The 21,396-nt window shown below is 40.7% G+C and overlaps 2 protein-coding genes across 5 annotated transcripts in view; both read right to left on the minus strand.

Moving 5' to 3' along the window:
- UBE2Q2 (ubiquitin conjugating enzyme E2 Q2) overlaps window positions 1-21,396 on the minus strand; it is a 44,863-nt gene that overhangs the window by 18,121 nt on the left and 5,346 nt on the right. The window contains exons 2-5 of the mRNA XM_054077503.1: window positions 10,309-10,413; window positions 4,116-4,220; window positions 2,424-2,480; window positions 196-336 (exon numbers count right to left, since the gene is read on the minus strand). Of these exons, the coding sequence (XP_053933478.1) occupies window positions 196-336; window positions 2,424-2,480; window positions 4,116-4,220; window positions 10,309-10,413 (408 nt within the window). The remainder of the gene's footprint in view (window positions 1-195; window positions 337-2,423; window positions 2,481-4,115; window positions 4,221-10,308; window positions 10,414-21,396) is intronic.
- CHRNA5 (cholinergic receptor nicotinic alpha 5 subunit) overlaps window positions 10,309-21,396 on the minus strand; it is a 132,068-nt gene continuing 120,980 nt past the window's right edge. For all 4 annotated transcript variants that reach the window (XR_008451834.1, XR_008451832.1, XR_008451831.1 and 1 more), the window contains one exon: window positions 10,309-10,413. The gene's annotated coding sequence lies outside the window, so the exon portion shown is untranslated. The remainder of the gene's footprint in view (window positions 10,414-21,396) is intronic.

A 21,396-nucleotide genomic window follows, 5' to 3' on the forward strand; every position in this document is an offset into this window, starting at 1 on the left:
AATCTTAGCTGACTTATACAAACTTCCCCAGAAAAAGCTGTTTAGATGCCATAACTTGAGATATTTGTCCTATATATGCTGGGTGTCAGTTATGGTTAAATTATGTCTAGGTGCATAGCAGAAGGATTTATTTACTGAAAACAATTTCTGTTTTAAAGCCAGAAGTATCACAAAGAAAATACATAAATCACTCACATTTAAGTGATCTTGCCTTTGATTTTTTCTGATTTTTTCTAAGATTGCAAGGTTCTCTTTTTCAATGCCTTCATCCTCAGATTTCTTCCCGTCAACTGGTTCCTCCTCCTTCATATCATAGTGATCCAGATCTTCAATGTCCTACAGGACAGAGGAAAATCCACTGTAAATAACTATGTAAATAACTATGATCTTTGATCAATGAAACCCTCTCCAAAGGCATTTAGGGGTACAGTCACATACTGCACAGCACTCTGTATTAGCAATTGTTGGATGCCATTCTATTTTGCTGTAACTTCACTCTCAGCCAAGAGTATTCACTGGAAGTACAGGGAGCCTTCACAATACAAACAAGACCTAAATTCACAAGTTTCTGGTCACAGAAAGAAGCACAATGAAACCTCTGCCACAAGTTAAGATTGTAGCAAATTAGCCCATTACAGTAGGTAGAAAACAGGACGTTAAGGACGTTTTGAACAGGGCTGGAGAATCCTCAAGTACATACAGTTAGGGTACCTCCAAGATAATTCTAAAAGCAGACTAGTTCCAATTAGAATCCTAGCTATATTATACTTCTGGCAAACAATGATTAACATATCTGGCAGGGCTACAGCAACCCTTCAACAAAGCTAAATATGAGAAAACTACACGTACTTTATTCAAGGTGACCACTTCAGCTAAAGATCAGATACAGCAATTTTGGAAAAAGGATACGAGACAAAATTATGTGAAGCAAAAATATGGTCAAGTATTCTGATCACACCAGCCAGCATTTCAGTTCTGAGTTCTAGACTAAGATACTGAAAAATCTTTCCCTCCGTATTCCAAGCTGGGGTTATCCTGTTGCAGAGGAGCACTCTGAACTTAAGATAAGTGCCTGTAAGGTGATTCAAGTGCTATTTGTGGAGAGGAGGGGAAAGATGTGAATATCCTGAGATGAAAAAGGAAGCATTACAGCAGCCACATCGGCAAGCTCTGAGTACACAACTATAAGATCTGCTCTGACATGCAGCGCTCCACCACACCTGTGGTTACTCTTTATGCACCATCTGCTCACATGTCAGGAAAACCTGGCCATAAATGCAAATGCAAGGATGTCTGACACAGTAAGAAACACACCTATCTGATGCCTTCGACAACACCGTTTCCTCCAACTGTAACAGGTTTTACACAGATGTATGTAAGCCCTAGAACTGTAAGCTGCTTTCTAATTTAGAAACAGGACTGAGTTACAAGTTGAACAGATCAGTGCCACACACAATGCCACCTGACAGCTTATAAATAATGACAGGCATGGCAATTTTTTTGTCTAAAGTAACTCAGAGTGCAAAAGGCTACTTACAAGTCTGCAAGCAACTAGTGGCACTACGATATGGGAGTGTACATCTTACCTTTACAGAAACTCTGGCTCCAACAAACGTAGTCTGGATTGGGCTAAATATGGCATAAGCGAGGCTGCTCCAGATTAACCCCAGAACACGGGTAACACTTAGATCTTTTCTCAAGCAAGACCTCCTACTCAAAGTAGGAGTTCTTCATTCTTACCACATACCCTCTTCATTAAAAATCTAAATCTGAAGTAGTCAGAACGGATGTCCTATAATAAAGCTACCTATAGTCATCTAAAAGCAAGCATCTTGGAACTATTGTAACATGCTGTAAAAGTAGCTGAAAGGGGTGGTTCTCACAGAGCAAGAAGCTCATTAAAAGGAGCACTGTGCTGCTAGACAGTGACACAGAACCCTTAAAGTCTAGCGCGTCTGTTTCGGATGTCCTTCCATTTCCTTCAATGTATTGTGGTTAAAAACTAGCTCACCTGTTTGATAAATCAGCAAATCAATTTACTCTTAGCCAGTGTGTTTCAATGTGGGGGGCACTTTCAACTTGTACCACAGCCAGTTCGTATGCTGCTTGAATCAGGCGTTAACAATGCAAACTTACTGATTTGGAATGCAATGTTACGCTTTGTTTGAGTAAAGTACAAACAGATGTCCAGTTCTCTGTATCCAAGTACCTCACAGCTGAAATCTACGTATAAAAAGAAAATTTCACTGGGTTCGCTGGTTGAAGTGAAAGCTGACGTTAAGGTAAACATCCAAATTTTTAATTACCTTTTCTGTTGAAATGTAGGGAGATTACAGTTTGGCTTAATAATTAGCCAGTCACTGCAGAGCAAAATGCCAGAATTCTACTAGATTAGACTAACAATCTGACATATATACACATACTTCACCCATGTCTTCTTCTTCCTCCTCCTCCGACGTAACTTCTTCTGTTGTTCCATTCTGCAATACAACAATGAGGTTTCTGCATAAATTGTGCACGTTCCTTTCTTTCAAAAACAGGAAGTCTGCTATCACAGAGAGAGCAGGATACACGGCAGTTACGCTTACCAAGGTCTGCAAAAGACTGAAGTTTAAGTTGAAAGACACACAAAGGTGCTTTCTTGGAGTAGGACAGTGAAGAGATCTTTGCATGAAGCAAAGATATAGTGTCACAATTAAGTTCTAAGTGGAAACTTAAGATTCACTGAGGATATCCTATTCTGAGACAGTGACACATCCAATAAAGAAGTCAACCAAGTTATAACTCACAATCTCTTAACTGTGAAATCAGATCATAGCTCTAACTAGAATCCATGCACATGCTAGACCTCTAAAAAGAAAATGCCAAACAAACTTTAGACCTCTAAAACAATGGATTTTTGTCTCACTACCTAGAAATTCTATGCAACAACTACAATCATCACGTAGCCATTATTATTAGATTAGATTTGATAAAGTAATAAAATAATACATTGAGTTCATTTTTCATGGCTTTCCATTTCATGATGCCACTTCAAGCTCAGCAAGTCTGAGGTGCAGAAATACTCAGGAGCATTCTGATATGCTTGTGCTCTGCTAATTCTTCCTTTGGCAATGAAGGAATGCCACTGCTGTGGATGTAGAGGACTAGATGGATCTTTGGTCCGACTTACTACGGCCACTCTTATTTAACTTGCAAGTTATCTGACATCTGTCTAAGAAACCTTCCATGAGTTCGTTTTGAGTTTCAGAGCATAAGATGACTCTTTGGTGAAGCTACTTCCCAATATTACAGGCCTGCTGCCTTACAGTTGCACTGTCATGTGGGTGGCCGAGAGAAAACACCTATAGGATTACGATCTGGCACATGACCAAAATTAAGCAAGTTATTTGTCATTACTATAGTACAGTCACCACAGGAAAACCATCTGTTACGCTACAGGAGTTTTTAGAAATCATGTCAGCTTAACATGTATAAGCAAAAGATGATATCATGATCTTAAAAATACAAAAATGCGCAGTTACTGTTAGTTACCAGTTCTGTTTTCAGCTCAATTCAAAACATTTTAGCTAAGCAGAACATTCCACGGCCCTTCACAAATATTAATTTGTGAAGCACACAAAGTAAACAAGGCACCTCAGATATTCCCTATCCAAAGTAACATATGGTCTGGCTAACCCATGTCTCCACAAGGGACTGAAGAGGAAGGAAAACAGCAACACTGCATGCTGTAAAACACATACTCTTCAAGAAAAAGCAAACAGCATTCAATTGCATTTACATTCCAGAAAAAAAAGGCAAATTTGAGAAGCACTAGGAATGCACAGCGATTGGCTTCAATGGTATTTCAGAGGGAATTAAACTGCCAGCGCTGGTACTGCATACACACCTCTCAGTGACACAGAAACTCCAAGGGAAATTGTGTAATATTATCACACCACTATTAAATGGATTCTGCAATCAAAATTCAGGTTGAGGACACCATAAAGCAGCAGTGCTTCATCTCTCAGTTCTGGCTTACACAAGGTTTAATCATTCTGACCATCTCATTTCTTGGAGCTGAAAAAACAACTCCTTCATTGCCGTAAGGAGGTGTCCACAACTTTTTAATTTACCTGTCCAGCTGGTAATGGCTGATCTAACATTTCAACATCCGGATGCTGAGGAAGATTATATAATCTGCAGAGGTCACATATTAATCGCTTCAGCTGTTGAAGAAGCTATAAAAAAAAAGAAAACATGGAAACATCTCTTTACGCCAAGGCACAGAACAGTATATTTTGATTTTTCTTCACCTGCTGATACTGAACTTTCAGTCAGTGTACAGCACTTAAATCTGCAAACACCGGAATAAAGTTTAAAGACCCCTCTTTTTCTCTGTCGTCATTGTAATAAAATGCCCACAATGGGAAACCAAGGACGTGGCAAGTTAAAGTCAGCTCTCATTCATCTCCTCACGTCAAGTGAAGAAAGTTATGAGTTAAAGAAAAATCTGCTCTGGCAGCATCATCTGTTCCAGGCATAGCTGTCCCAGCCACAAATCACTGGGGAATAATCAATTGGTCTTATTCCATGAGATAAGATGGTCCATTCCAGTTTCGTAGGTTAAAGGACCATGTCTTCAAGTGAACCAAGCAGGAACAGTCTGGATTCTCCCTTTCTAGGCCACACCAGTGAGGCACTGGAAGCAAGGCAAGCACTGTAGAAGGCACAGAATCCAGCCAAGCTCTGAGCTAAAGCCCAAGTCATGTGCCTGCCCCATCCTGTATCAGTTTGGGGGACAATCCTTTCCTGTCACTGATTCCCTTTTCCAGCTTTCAGCATCACATCGACTGTGTTCTGTCAATGGTAAAATACAGAACACCTTTCACTCACTGGAACACTACCCATAAAATGAATTTAGTTCTTCAGAAACAGAGAAACATTAAATTTGCTTCTTGATCCCCACGCTAATTAAGGGGATTTCCATAGCTGTTAACTTGCCAGGCAGCCTCAGATTCCAAGTTAAAGCCAAGACTATAGAAGACTGTACTATAGCATTTCCTAACTTTTCAAGACCTTTGCATAACAGTGTCAGAAAAACAAAGGATGGACTGCAGAACATGTTTCCAAAACGGTGAACACTTCATTATCTGCAGAATAACACCTTAGACAAAGCTTACAAAAGTAATACACCCATTTATGGACTCTTCTTCTAGATACCAAAGGCAGTTTGTCTTGCGACTTGTTGGAGGCGGGGTGCAAGACAGCTGCTTCTGCACATGTCCCGCAGCACTACCAGGAGTTATGCTTCAAGCAGTACGCACCACTCCCCTTGAAGGATCTCTCCATAAAGGAGGGAGACTCAGGCAACGTGGCTTCACCCAAGGTACAGCACAGACTGCATCATCCTCAGAGAATGGTATCTCTACAACATTACTTGATGTTTCTATACTGTATTTCTTATACAATAAATTAAGGTATTGAAGAAAAATCTAGTCAGTCAAAAATATATTAGATGCCTAAAGCCTTGCTACCAGCCAGTTTAAATGCTCTCACCTTACACTAAGTGCAAATTTAGCCTCTCCAAGGTTCAGAACTCTTATGCCATCTGAAAGCTTTAGCGCTATTCCCTTCTCCAGCAGAATCCAACGTTCTTGCTTAACAGGAACGTTATTTATTCATCAGAGGCCACGAACTGACACACCTGCCTGCTCTACAGGAATTACAACGCTCTCTCCTATCACAGCACGTCTGCTGCTTCTGCATCATTCATGTCATTCTTAACTCAAAAATAAAGCCGATGACACCAAAACAACTGGTGGATCAGCAACACATTTTTTGTGACCACATACATGAGATGTGATAGTTGATGTTGCCAAAAGCTTTCATTAACAATCCATTTTCTCAGCGTTAAGACTCTACAGCTGTTTGAAACTTCCCAGGAGTCTGAAACAGCATGGAACCTTTTAGCAGTCAGGAAGCAGGCTAGTCAATCCAAAAGTTAGTTGGTGGACAGAATCACAGGTCTCAGAATCATTCTCCTCAAGGTAAGATGCTTAAAACTGTACTGCTACACTTTTTATTGAGAATTTTTTTCTCTACACAAACACCACTGCCTCACGGAGACCTGGAGCACAAAGTACAGAATTCAGGAACTGTAGTTTTTCTCATGTAGCTCTGTAAAGTTAGGCAAGCCATCAGTTTACATCTTTTATGAAACACACAAAACACCAAGCTGGTGGGGGAGGAAAACCACTACTGGCATTTTGCTGGTCCAAAGTTTGAACAAGCAGATGACCACAATGTCAGACATGTCTCTACAGAATGAGACAGTGCAGGCTGGGAAGAGAGTTGAGAACTGCTTCGTGCCCTGCTTCCTTTACTCCCCATTCTCCTTATGAGAAGTCCTGTCACCTGAATTGAAACTCAGAAAGAATCTTTGAAGCCAGGACCTAACACACCGTAAGCTTCTCACTTCCTTTTCAACAAAGCATCACTGTAAGGTACCCAGGCACCGTCAAAGCAACAAACTGCTGACTCAACCTGGACGAAATCACACAGGGGCTTGTGCTGAAGAGGTGCCTCCCTGCCTCCAGCAGCACATCTTCACCTTCTCATTTGCTCTGGCACAGAGGTCACACTACCACGTGGCAGCTTACAAGCTTCAAGGCAGATCAATTCCTGATGTGCTGAGGCACAGAAGCACCAGTTTCACTACAAAGCAGGAGGCAGGAACGTGTAGCTGAGAGACCCCCCCTCTTTGGCAGCACTCTACACTTCAGAGTCAGCTTAATGTAATTATCAAACCGCAGTTTCATTTTCATAGCTCAGTCTCTATTACACAATTCACAAAGGTGGAGGCAGAGCAAGAAGCTGATTCCATCTCTACAACCCCTTTTCCTTATTGCTGTTTTTCCTCCACAAGAACTTGTTCCATATCCTCGATCCTCCTGCCATGGATCACCATCACCACTATCCCTTATGCTCTGTTCATGTGTGTGAAAAATCATAGGATAATTTGGGCTGAAAGGCACGTCTGGAAGTCATCTGACCCAAGCCCTTGATCTAAGCAGGGCCTAGCGTGGTGTGTGTCAACAGTACAAGAATAGAACATATCAAAATGGATGCCAGATTTCTGCCAGATAGTAATAATGTAAATGTATTTGCAGGCTAACTTCACATGCTTGGCTAATGTAAAATGAATGCTTAACACACACGTTTTGCTGCTACTGAAGTGGGCTATCAGTACACCAACCGTTTCCCTGGAATACAAACTGCCTAAAGCAGTAACCAACCAGCAGCTGGAATGAGTAACGCACAGGGTATTAAAGGAGCAATGGAAACAGCCTGCAGAAGGTAAACGTTCAAGTGATCGAAGACAACGACAGATTTATAAATTAATGATATTGATTATAAGCCTTCAATGATATTAATATACAGCTGGGTTCATTATGAAACACCTCGTTTTCTCATTACCAAACACAACATAAGAAGTGTAGTGGAATTATACACATACTTATTCTTCTACATGTATCTATACGCATATATACACACACTCCAAATCTTGTATAATATTACATAACCCATTAAGCAAGTTTTGAGACTTTAGACTTGCAAATATAACGCCCATTACTTTAAAAGAAACAACAAAATTAAAGTTGGATTTATCTTTTGCATGGCACAGCCACCAGAAGGCGGCTGTCAGTGCACTGCTGACTGTCAGGCTCCAAAAAGGAATTCAGGAGACAACAGGGGTGAGAGAATTCTGTAGCCTCTTCATCTGCTGGCTGGAACTTTTTAAACACTAACAGTCAAGCAGCTAAAGCCTCCAAACCTCCAAATGCTATCAATGTTGATCATGTTCTCAACAACTTTTCAACTTTTTTAAAGGAATTTTGCTAGCAGTAAGCACGATGCCAATGCCAAGGTAACAGTTTCAGACCCATGGAAGACTTTCCTGGAAACGTGTGCATGATTTCAACACAGGTAGTCCTAGGACAAATTACAAGGCTTCCAGGTACATGCAGCCCCGTCAAACTTTTATGCCTCAAGAGCATGTTCTTTAGTTTCCCAAAGAGCTGATACCTGTAAAAAAGTTATAAAGCAAGTAGAAAGGGCAAAGCGATACCAAAGAACTCTGAATCAGGGTAGATGTACTAGCAGTGCCTTCAGCACATTTGCTGAGCTCGGCTGAGCTCCTGGAAGAGTACAATGCAACTTCCCATTCAAAATTTGACTGTTCCAATAAACTGAGTTTACAGCAACATGGAACAACTGACCATTTAGCTGCAATAAATGAAATAAGATCTGGTATGAAACATTCTGAAAGTCTAACTTGTATTAATGGAGCGTTTAGGAGAGAGCGGGATACGCTAGAAGCCTCTGGATTTCTACAGGTAAGTTCCTTATCCCTTCCTATGCTACTCCAAGAAGTCTACGTATGAATTGCTTCAACACTCTCAAAGGGTAGGGAGGGAGTTGTAAAGGGAAATGTAGGAAGAAAAAACAAAACCCAAAACCACAAAGTCAAGCCTTTTGAGCAAAACAAAGGAATCAGGTTTTGCATTTTGTCTCTTCAACCACTCCCATCTGTCTTCATCTTGGCATAATACGAGGTGGGGTGAATTCCTGAGAAAGTAGTGGGCCATCCACAGGTGTCTATTACATCAACCCAGCAGCTTTCCCAAGGGCAAGTACAATCTTGATACCAGAAGCTGTTTTCTTGCAACGTACAGAAGCAGCCTAAGTGCTATTCAGCACAGCAAGTCCAATGCCTGTTTGCAATAAGGTTTTCTACTCTACAAAAAATAAATCTGGTAGTTAAACATAGGAAATATCCAGTTTAAAACCTTTCATCTGAAGCTACCTGCCACACCAGCAGCAAGCTGGAGAACCTTCTGAGAAGCGTGGTTAAGTAAACAGTTCACCTGCCCGCACTTCCTGCCACTATGCTGTTGTATGTCTTTCTAGGCAGAAGTCAGAGACAGATTTGTAACATCCCTGTAAATTTAGTTTAGTCTAAAAGCTTAGGTTCTAAGAAGAAAATACACATTGATTTCTCCTGCAATGGGATCCAACATAAGACACTGAAACTTGAATACTCCCGCGTAGTGCCCCTTTGTTTTTATTTATGGCAAGGCACATGAATACTCTTGCCCACTCGTTAATTGTTTTGCCATTATTTCTGATAGAAGTCAAATGCATTCTAAATCTCTTTAAAAAAAAATAAGTTACACATTCTTATTTTAGGTCCAGTATGCTTGCTTAGCATTATCCTAGTAAACACTACAGGGAAGCGATTCCATCATGAGAAAGAACGTTCCCAATTTTTCTAAAACCAGGCAAATACTAAGACCAGCCCATAATCCACACAAGAAGCAGCACTGTGCAGACCAATTTGTTTTGTGTGCATCATGTGCACGCACACATTCCTGTACACAAAAATAAACAAAAAACACTAGAAGAATCTGTTCATAAACAGATTTAATTGACAGATTATTTAATGTGTTAATAAACAGGCTATTTCCTATCCATAAAGTTGAATTTGGCGAGGAAAAACCCTCGTAATGACCGAATTTGTCAGTGGGCTGCAATACTGTTCCTTTTGTAGCAAAGCACGTTGGTAATGGAATTTTTCTCCAAGTAATACTCAAGGACACTTAGTTTCCCGCACAGAATGGGAGGTTAATTTTACATATGCATATGCACATACAGCTCCTATTACTACATCAAAAGGGAACTTGAGTAAGATATAATGTCTAATAGTTTCCTGAACTATAAAATGCTATCATTAAAATCCGTGCAAAGACTTTCTTCCAGCAGCAACCACCCGAAGTCACAAGATTGTTCAAACTCATCACTATCTGGGGAACATTCTGATTAACCAGAAGCTATCACGTCAGGTCCTTATGGAAACCAGGAATTCTTTGTATTAGTTACCATTACAGACATGGTTTGGAGAATATATACTGTCATAAACACAAAGCTTTTGCCTCTGTAACTGATCTCTGTTCAAAGAAAACACTGGAAGAGCTGTTTTATTCCATACTTTTAAGTTCTTGTGCATTTCACTGTTTATTTTTTTTAAATCGTGAACTGTGTATTTGGGCTAAAACTTAACTTCTTTCAAACATCAGCCATTCCAACCTTCCCCTCCTTGTCCCAAATCTTTTGAACTACTTTTGATTCATACGTTTTTGGAAGAGAAACTTGTGTTTACAAAACCCCTCAGTAGCCCCCAAACGGAAATAATTTAATAGTTAATGTGACAAGGTTAAATTAAAAAAACCCAAATAAACACCCCAAACAACCAAAACACTTGCTCACCAGAGTATTGCTCTTCTTAATATCTTCTAAACGCTCTAAGACTGAAGTCAGGTTTGGGTCATCTGATTCTACAAACCATATTGGTGATGAGGAAGGGTAAGACTCCTGTTAAAAAAACAACACAAAAGACCCAACAAATAAATAAACAGAGCACCCATACAGCTTTTAAAACTCATTCATCTCCAAATCTTCTCAAGACAGTATTACTTTTATCTTACTAAGTCAGGTAACATAGAATCTTTTACCATGTGGTTTTTCAGCAACATAAGAGAAGTTGAATGACATCCGGCCAACTAGTTCTTCTAGTACCTAATCTATTTTCCTCTTGATCAGATGATGAACATAATAAGAAACAGTGCTGAAAATGTTAAAAGCCTGGAGGTGAGTGGAGCAGGAAGGAGAAATGTAGAAATAGAGTACAGGTGATACCAAAAAATGGAATCACAAGTAGCACGTGTCCAAGACTACAACTATATAAGTGCCAGATTTTTTCATAAAAATATAGATTCTTCCAAATAAAAGCTGTGAAAGCAACAAGGAGTTGGACTTGTTGGTCTTTGTGGGTCCCTTCCAACTCAGGTCTTTGTGTGAAAAGCTGTTAGGAAAACTCTTGCTACGGAAAGGTAAACAGAAGTCCTTTGCCTCTTGCTTAGATGTTTCAAAAAGCTATTGCGATGTTTTCCCAGCACAGGATTAGTAACATTGTGAGAATGGAGGAAATCAAGTAGTTTCTAACTCAACAGTAACTGTCCCTTCTTATCAACCACACGTCTGGATTTGTTTTGGTTTAGTTATTTAAGGCATTCTTCACTTCTCATCCATTCAATTAAATTCTAGTAGATGAGGACAAATTGCTGAACCTCAGTTTTATCACCCAGATATTATCTTCATATCCCCAGGTCTTACAGAATAATGAGGGAATTTCCATTCATCTCCGTCACTGCAGTTTTAAAGAAAAAAAATCTGTACTTCTCATTCCAGAGACAACAAATCATGCTTCATTCTTCAGCACTCCATGTGTGTCAAGATTCCCACTGCTGTTAGAACTGGCTTTTAATAACATAAAGCTTTCCAGTTCTGAAAGGGGCTACAGGAAAGCTGGGGAGGGGTTCTTATCAGGAAATGCAAGGACAGGATGAGGAGGAATGGTTTGAAGCTGAAAGAGAGGCGGTTTAGATGAGATCTTAGGAGGAAATGTTTTCCTGAGAGGGTGGGGAGGCCCTGGCCCAGGCTGCCCAGAGAAGTGGTGGCTGCCCCATCCCTGGAGGTGTTCAAAGCTGAGTTGGATGGGGCTTTGAGTAACCTGATCCAATGGGAGGTGTCCTGGCCCATGGCAGTGGGGTTGGAACTGGGTGATCTTTAAGGTCCCTTCTCACCCAAACCATCCTATAGCTTACTTCTGATCTTCTAACTGAAGTGGTGAACCTCACAGAAGAAACCACGTGGCAGATAAAGGACATCAGCTTTGGCAAAACAGCAGCATTCCCACCTGGCAGCGTACTCCAGGGAAGCTCTAGCTCCAGAGGACTAAAATTCCCATGTGTAAACTGAAGCTTTTGCACAAACTTATTTTTAAACAAGCTCAGTCCCATCCCAAGTTCATATTTATTTTTTTTAAATCACAGCTAAAAATACCTTAGAACAACACATGATATTCCTACTACCTTTCTGAAAAGACAAACTGTTTACATCTTTGAAACATACCATACACAAAGCAGAGACCCGAGAATATCTATTCTTGACGAACTACGGCCTAACACCTCAAATATCTGTCAAGAAAGTCCAATCCTCAGCTTGCTAAGATTTTAAGGCTATGGAAAGCAAATGCAGTTACATGTGGTTTAATCACTTTCTTCCTTTACCAAAGACAATATTTTGGAAAAGTGCATTTTCTCTTCAGCTTCACTTAAGCACTTTTGAAAGACAAACCATTATCACTGCTGGAGAGAGGAAGCTGAATTCCCAGCTGCTACTGGGCTCCCAGATTATATTAGAAGCTACACTTCATTAGGGATATTCCGGGGTTTGAACTGACACCATCCACTCACTTTAATAGCATGCAACCTAGCTGTGACATCTCCTGCAACAATGCAATGCTCTTCCCTCAAGATTCCACACTGCACACCGGGTCTTTCTGCACAGTGGGGAACAACAGAACATCAGAAGGGAGACACCGCTAACCATGGCCCCACAACTTGAAGGCTTGTTTGAACAAGCTGTTCAAGAGACCTGAACATTTGGTTGGACTCGACGATCCAGTGGGTCCTTTCCAACCCGGTGATTCTGTGATTTCTGGTCAGCTCATGGAGTTAACAGAAAGGCAAAAGGGTAGACACTACTACTGTGACTTTAGATTACACCAACGCACCCATCAGAAAATACAAAGAACAGGCAAAATGCCTTCCAAGATTCATCGAACCATCTGCTCCTCAAAATCCTCAGACTCATTAGAACAAAAATATTCTCCAGACAGAGCCAACATTTGGACTGTGTACACGCACTCTCCAACAGGTACTTCTGGCTTTCTCTTTTTTAAATCAAGCACTTGTTAATTCTGTTAGCCCAGGTCTATGCAAGTCTATTACCTGCAATGATTTGTGGAAGATAAAACGGCATCAGTCCACGCTTCTAAATCAGATCTGGAATCTGTTCCTATTCTTCTTTTCTGACAATTCTGTTTCTACGCTGCCCACCAGAAGGATTTAATTAACAAACCCACAATAGGGCACTTGCTGGTTGCAACGAGTATCCATCCTAGCTGGGAGGGCCTATACAAAAGTCTCCTCCAAAAACCTGGCAGCAAATCCTTCATCAGACAGGGACATGATTGACAGTGCAGATTTGATGATTGAGCAATCCCACTGTGTGCTTAAATATGTTACAGTGGCTGCTTGAATGTGCTGATGCCTTCTGCACTGAGTGACAGTTCTTCCTCATTCTTTGCTCCCATATCAACTCACTCTAGTTTTTGCAATGAAAGCAAGTCCTGGTGTGTGTGAGAAAACGTACTAGGGTTTGATAAGCCTGCATTTTCGGTATGTAGCACATATGAATTACTACAACCTAAAAATGGTTAAGTATTCAAGTGTTTATAGTCTGCTTTAGCTTTTGAAATGAATGGGAACAATGCATTTATCAGAAGGGCTTTTCTTAAACATTGTGAACATATCCACCATCTATATCAGAAAAGATTTCAAATTTCAGACTTCTAGAATACAGATATTTAATTGCATATTCCAAGTTTTTCACAACAGATGCTAATATTAAAATACAAGTTAAATCAACCTTTCAGGTTTTTGCAACACTTTCTAATCCTGCAGACTTGCCAATAAATATGTCCATTTAAGTTAAAAACACAAATGGCACTAAGCATCTCTAGATCTGTAGGTAATCAATATTTTTGGAGCAGCTGAGTTTCACACGGGTATGAGTCATTGTATTTTGGAATACAGAATTCACACACAAACCTCAAACGTTCCGATCTTCAGGTATAAACAAGCTCATGAGTTTGTAACACCATAGCATGCACTGAAAAACTACGCCTCTGGTTTGTAAGGTCAAACAACTGAATTCAGACGAGCTAAATCTGTTCAGAGAATTCAGTCAGCTTTTTCTTCAGTATTTGAATCCTATAGAGAGGAGGACAGAGATGAGCTGTTATGTAAAGAACACACATTTCTCAAATAAGACGACTTCATTTCATGAGGGGAACCCTAGAATCACAGTTATTTGACTATTAATTCTCAGTGGCTAAAACTCCACTATTTGTGGCCTTTTGCTATGCACTTGACATGCAATGATTTTGTATCATCTAGCTTAGCTGCACAGGCATCGCCCCTGTGAAGTGCTGGAGATCTTTTATGTAACCCCTGTAACGTGACTTTTTCCTGCTCACTACAAAGAAAAGCAGAAATTAATGACAAGAGGCAGAGGCTGCAGTGCTTGCATCTGGGCAGCTTTCACAGCCTAACTCATGCTGTACGGCTTGGAACGCTAATGCAGTTGCTCAGTAAGACGTGACACGCTGCGATGACATCACACCTAGTATGTCCTAAGCCCTGAGGACAAAGGCGGAATGTTTACAGCCAACCCAGATACAATTACAATGCATGGGATCATCACTTCTGGAGAGTCTTTGTATTACCAGGACAGGCTGGGCACTTTGTCAACGCCGACGCTGCTCTAACAGAATGCAGCGAAAGAATTCAGCTTACTAATAAACACACAAAATACAAAGAGAATGAAGCTCTGCGCTCCTGCCACTGGGACAATTACAAAACCTATCAAATCACGTAGGAAAACCAGATCCTATCAGGAGAATACAGACAGGATCTCACTATTCAGATATTCTGCTACATCCTCTGTGAGAGAACCTATTCACATTTTACTAACAATTTTGTTTACAGGGGAAAAAAAGCAGCAAAAAGTGACAGAACATACCAGGGATACATATATTAAGACAGCTTTTCCAGGGTAGAGATCTGCCATCTAAGTACATCCGATCTAAGCTTTCTCATCCTTAACAATAATGCTGGTTTACTTGCAGGGTTATATAATCTTCAGCCTGTCTGTAAAGCTACAGCAACACGATTTCAATGTTAGTAAGAGACCTTTAAGCAAGATTTTTCAAATTACTCCTGTACTGCAGAAATGGTGAAATTGTTCAATTAAAACAACACATCTTGCTCAGGTTCCTAAGATTAGAACAACCTATAGGCATGGCTTGCTATGAGGTAACAGAGTAATCCTTGTACACAATGCAGCCATTTTATCATGGCAAAATGGTAGGAAAACACATTCAAACACACATCTTCAGCATTATGATTTAAAATTACATTACATGCTGACAGATCTTAATTCTCTTTAATTTCCAGACCATTTTAGACTGAAACTGTTATTTTCTTTCAAAACTCCTTAGCATGGTGGCTGCACAAAATTCAACCAATTTTATTTCTTTTCTTTCACTAAGTTTTTGCAAAATCTCCATCATTGACAGAACCTACTTTTGTTCTATTTGTATCAGCTGCAACTAAAACTTAGCTGATTTTGCTAACAGCACTTCTAACTTATCTTCTCAGGTCCAGTATTTTTTGCCCATCCTCCTTTTTTCACTTCCAAACAATGGAAAGCAAACCCCCAGATCTTTTAAACAGCTTCATCACTTTGCAAAGGCTGGCAAGAGACCAGTCCAGCTCACACAGATCATGGTAGTGAAGTAAATCCACGTGTAACAAGATACTTCAGAGGGCAAATACAGTCTTTCCAAGGTGAATACATTTGCACCTCTAAGCACATATCAAGGAATTGACCTTAAATCATAGATGGCTTTCCCTCAGCAGACACTTTGATGCTAACTAGTTTACTCATTTGAATTAGTTAGCAGAATTAGATTTTTTCAAACAATGAAGTCGAGTCCCACTGGTTAGGGATCATATACACATCCTATATGAGCCTTCAAAGAAATACTGAAGACTGAATTGTATCGTTAGCCACAATTTAGTACACATAACTTGAAATTGTAAGTCAATCACTCACTACTTTAGAGGGGAAAATAGAATACATTATAAAAAAAAAAAATCAGGATTTGAGAAGATATTCTTAAAGCCAAAGTTCAGCTTGATGACCACAAAACAGAGTACTTACAGCTTCTTAAGAGAGTATTAGCTGCGATTACACAACCAAAAGAGGTAGCTTCAGATGCAAGTAAGCATTTTCTACCACTGGGTACCTGAGTTCTCATGAAATCTACAGGCTTAGAACTTTGCCAAGTCAGATGACTGTCATTCGCCCTCCCATCTCCTTCTTTATAATCAAAAAAAGAAGGAAGCACAAATGGTCACTTCCAGCGTATGTTTTTCGAAACTTCATTAGAAGTAATCTAAATAAAACTACTTTCCAGAAACCTCAAGTTACTAAAATAAAAAAAACTGTATTTACAAATATCCAGACACCATCATTTGCTCTGTTGTACAGGCTGAATCGAGTTATTGAATGTATTACAATATTCTAACATTCAATTTCCAAGTTCAAGTAAAAATTAGCACTTTTGACATATGAAAGAATTGTCATTTCTTTAAGAATGTAACAGCTCAACAATCCAGAGTTCTAAAAGATAAAAGTGTATGCAATGGGGGAAGTTAAAAATAAAATTTAATATTGAGGGCAGGGAGGAAGTGAAGTGAATTTTACTCACCCTTACTGAACAACCTGCTTTTCTTCTGAATTTTAAGACTGTATACAGCATACTATTGACTTGCCCAATGCATATAAACAGAAGGACAGCTTTTATTCACCAGAGTTTAGTTCAGCAGAGATCTTTAACTGTTTCTGTATCACAGAAAGCCAGTATGTATTAGCTTTAATCTTCTTACACTCTTCCTGAGGTCAAAGCTGGCACGCTCAGTTCCGTGAGAATGCTTGCTACAACTCACACTTCTGGGAAGGCACCAATTTCAACTGCCTAAAACACAGCTCTCTCAGACACAGAAAATTACTGCAATTCTGCCCTCAAGTTTAACGACTGTCATGACAGCTACAGCCAATACCAGACAATCCCCAATGACGCAGCATGTTCTGCTCAGACTCCTGGAGGCTGCAAGAGCTTAATCAGCTTGCACCTTTACACGAGGCAGGTGAAAGAATCCCATAATCCTGGTCCAGGTTCTGCTAATATGCTCAGCACTGCAGAACAGAACACCTTCGGGAGCACATTAAAACAACACAACTAACAGGGTCACGGTTCTCTTCTCCGACATAGTCTCTAGGGAAAGAGGCAAGCATAGCAGAGTTTCTTGTTTTAGAGCTGTTTATGTTATTAAATACAGCCATGCTAGAGGAGGCAGGGTCAAAGGCATACACTCCATGGAACAGAAACGCCATAAAGAGCCACAATTCTGTAGGTGCCCGTAAAATCCACTCTACAATCCCAGATCGTACCAAACAAAAACAAATATGGTTCTTTGTACAAACAAGTTTTACTGATCGATACCACGAAAGTAATCACAAGGAAATGTTTATTACCAGCATACAGAATGGTTATGGACATCACTTTTGTCTTCACAAGAGACATCTTCCTCCTAGGCAGCACAAAGAAGTGACCCGAAAGGTGAGAGTAAGGAACTCTTTTTGCAGTGTCCAGACTCAGCAGCATCTGCGAGTGCCAGCATTCACAGGACACTGACCGCAGCACAGCTAAGTATGAACAGGGACAGGACTGCATTGGCAATTCACTTGTGCAAGAATTAATCTGCAACCCAAGCAGCTTGCCACTGGTTCATCCGCACAAAGTCTTTTGTTCAGTCCAGGGCCACAGAACTCTCTGGAAGTTATGGAATCTTTAATACTTTGGATACTCCTAAGACAGAAAATAGCATTTTGAGAAATTTCTGGAAAAGACGTAAGCAAATGCTGCTTTCAAACAGACACATACAAGAGGGCAATAATTTCAAAGTTTGTGAAATAATCAAAGCTATGTCTGTGTTTTGCTTCCACACCTCATCAAAGTATGCACATTTAAATCTCTCCCTGTCAAACATCATAACCTTAGAAGAGGCCAAAACATATACAACCAAAGGAGCAAAGGCACAAAACATCACTTCAAATGGTCACAAACATGAATGCAGATGTGGCATCATAGTTCTTACACTTCTGATGTCCAAGTTCTTTTGGTCAAGGTTTCACAGCCAGCCACTCCTTCAGCTATTTCATCGACACAAAAATGTCCCAACTGCCGATTCCAACATGCGAAATTGCATATAACCTTTGGAAGAACAGGTTTATCAGACTCTCGGCATGACCTCATCCACTTCCCTTACCAAACAAAAGGCAGCAGGCTACTTGTTGTCCAGTATAACATAACTACACAGAACTAAAGTATGAACTTGGAGAATAAAAAGAAAAAAAAAGGCACTTTTCTGATAAAAGCACAGTTACTGATCTTCAACATGAAGCAACACTTTTTTCTGCAGGTTATCATCAAAATGCAGCACGCCATCTACCCATTCAAAGACATTCACCGAGAAGACAAACCTCCTACCAGTTTGATACGGACCCAAAGTAAAATATATCACATGTTACAGCACTGCTGCTCAAACACAACCCTCAGTTAACCCGAAGCATGACTTCGCTAACGGCACAGCACACGACAGCTGTTCGAGAGCAGCGTGCAGTCTCTGAGAACGCAAACTGTTCTCGAGGGCCAACCCAGCTGAGTGAGCTAAGGAGCATTCCTCTGCCAATACTATTACCTGCCACAAATAGAGTTACAGATCATCCACAATGAAAACTGAGCAAAGAACACAGCACCGCTGAAGGTGAAGCAACTTGCTTACCAGGGAGAAGGTTGTAGAGCTGAGACTAGAATCCAGATTTGTACCACAGCACCTCACAGCACCTGGATCAATCCGTACTGCTCGTCACATAGAAACCCCCACCGTGTGCTTGCACTCTCATCCTGACAGTTGTTGAGGGACTGTTGTTTTAGAGCCCTCACACATAAGAGGTTCTCTTTAATGCGTGCATTAAACACGCACCCAAGCTGCCAACAGTTTATCTAATAAGCAGCTATATAAAGGTACTAAAGAGGAAGGTATTTTGCAAATCTAATTCTCCAAAGTCTTTCCTTACCAGCAGCAGAGTATCTTATGTACCCAAACTCCTGAAAGATGTCTGGCTACTGGAAACAAATTATGAACTCATTCTAACCATCAAGAGTTATTAATTATCTACTTCTGCAACTATACAGACAAAATAATTCAGAAAAGGTAACATCAACATTAGTGTCACAAAGCCAGAGCAGCAAGATGTCACTTCTAACACGGCTAGAACTGAAGTGGTTGCACTGAGTTGCAACAAGTCACCCTTTCCCAAACTTAATCTGAAAAGGGACCTTTCCCAGTAGACCAGCTCTTGCCTTTATCACTTAACTACTTCTCAGCATGTAAAATCTGATGCCACTTCTGCCACCACCCAAAAATCCAGGCTTCCTCTTCCTGCTGATTCTCTTTACCTTCAGGAATTTATGTCTTTCAAGTGTTTTCATTGCTCACCTCCCTTCCAAAGGCACTTTGCCCTTTCTTCTTCTCCAGGAGCAGCTTTTTTAAACCTCTTCACCCCCCGCCTCCCTGCTGCTTCGCCACTGGCCTGCAGTTACAGCCACCTAGATGGAACTTTGCCCCCCCGCCCCCAAATTTCAGTCCCATGGAGTTCAACCAGCATTTACCATTAATAAGTTCAATACCGCACTCTTACCACAGTTATTTCCTACTTCAAAAATTCAAGGAAGCCTGTGGTATCTTGAACACCACTGCACAGGAACGCTTCAGGTTTTTTCTCATGCCACCATACAAGTTCTGACAGAGCTGACATTTCTGCCTTTCTGAACACGCTATTGCAAAATCTGCAACTACATTGAACTCCTTCTCTCAGAGGGGTTAAAAATTAGAGATCTGGGAAGAAAGGAGAACATAGTCCAAACTAAATCTCAAGAAACGATGCACTGACTGCTCTATAGTACTTAATACAGCAGGATGCCTTGTACACGTAAGATAAAAAAGAAACAAAACATTTAAGGTCATTATTTTAATACCAGACTTAAAAGATTACAGCTGGAAGTAAGAAATCAGTAAGACACACTGACTGGTATGCTTGTTTCCAGCAAAGATCAACTGAGAACTACTCTGATCATATTAGCTTCAACTGTGCTGAATACAGGCAGGCTGATAGAAGATCTAAATGTTAAAACAGCCTCTCCTTACTATAATCAGTCATTCTGCTTTCCAGTTGTCTTCTACAAGCTGGTGACAGGTCATTTTCACTTCTCCTACAAAGTTTGCAGCTGCGGAAACATAGTGGAATGCTGACTAAAGCATAAGTTATCACGTCTTTTAAAAATGGCATGTTACCATTCACTGTCTGGGGAGGGTGGGGGGGAAGGAAAAGGGGAAAAAAAAATCAACTTCAGCCAGGAATTCAGAGTTTTACAGCCTTTCAAAACTGCATAGAGGCAAGGAACCCAACAGTACTGAACACCAGCACACACTGAGGAATAACTAAACCAGTAGTTATTTCTTTCCTTCTACAAACATTTATTCCCGGCCAGCAGATTTGCTCCTCTCTCCCTGCCCTTTTAAAAAAAAGAAAAATTCTATTTTGAGAACTGTCTCCACTTTGTATCTTCCATTCTCCTGAAAGGAATTTGATTTTAAAATCCAAGTAAACAAACAAAGAAACTCCTTGCAGTTACTCTGGCCCAGCTGACTCTCTTTACCTATCACCATACCACAGCAGGCACTCACGTAGGCCCGCCAGATGGATACCGGTTCAATTATTCCACACAGGATCAATCCCAAATACCACTAAGGGCTCCGCCAGCGCTTGGCAAGTGACTCTGCCAGCAACGCTGGCTTCAGCAGCCTTCCCCGGCACTGGCCCATTCCTCCGCCCGCTGTTGTGATGGCACAGCTGTCTGCACAGCCACGTGCTGAACCGAACTGGGAAGCGATCCAGATCAACAACCACCCCATAAAGAATTTCTACATGACAGTCAGGTCCTTAACCCAGTCAACTCTGTGTTGGCCACCTCACAAGGGAGACAGCCTTCACCGGTCTTGCCAGTACAAGAGTGTGTGCAGGACACAACCACTCTGCTATTCCTAGCTTTTAGTAACTTTTCACTCCCACGGAGAAGACCAACGTGCCATCAATACACAGTGTCCCCCGGCACAACACAGAAAACACCTGCACACTCATCTAGCCTGAGAAAGTCTGGCAGAACAAAGTTACTCTTCTTTGGGAACACACCTGATTGACGTCGTTACCGATATCACAGTGTTCCGTTGCAGCCAGCCAGCCATGATTAATTTGGAAGCACAATCTTATTTTCCAGAACAGAATGCACTTCCTACACTACTCCTTTATTTTTCACATTCCATTGATAAAAAGGTTTGACAGAAAAGCCAAACTCTTTGCATGCCACACCTCACCCCCTCCAAAGAAAACAATCAAGAGCAGCAGGACATACTCTGGCTTCTGGTAGTGTAAGAAAGGTCTCTGGCAAGGCCAACTACCAGTACTCCAATTCTGACACAC

The sequence above is a fragment of the Cuculus canorus genome, chromosome 12 (assembly GCF_017976375.1).
Source record: "Cuculus canorus isolate bCucCan1 chromosome 12, bCucCan1.pri, whole genome shotgun sequence".
Lineage (NCBI taxonomy): Eukaryota > Metazoa > Chordata > Aves > Cuculiformes > Cuculidae > Cuculus > Cuculus canorus.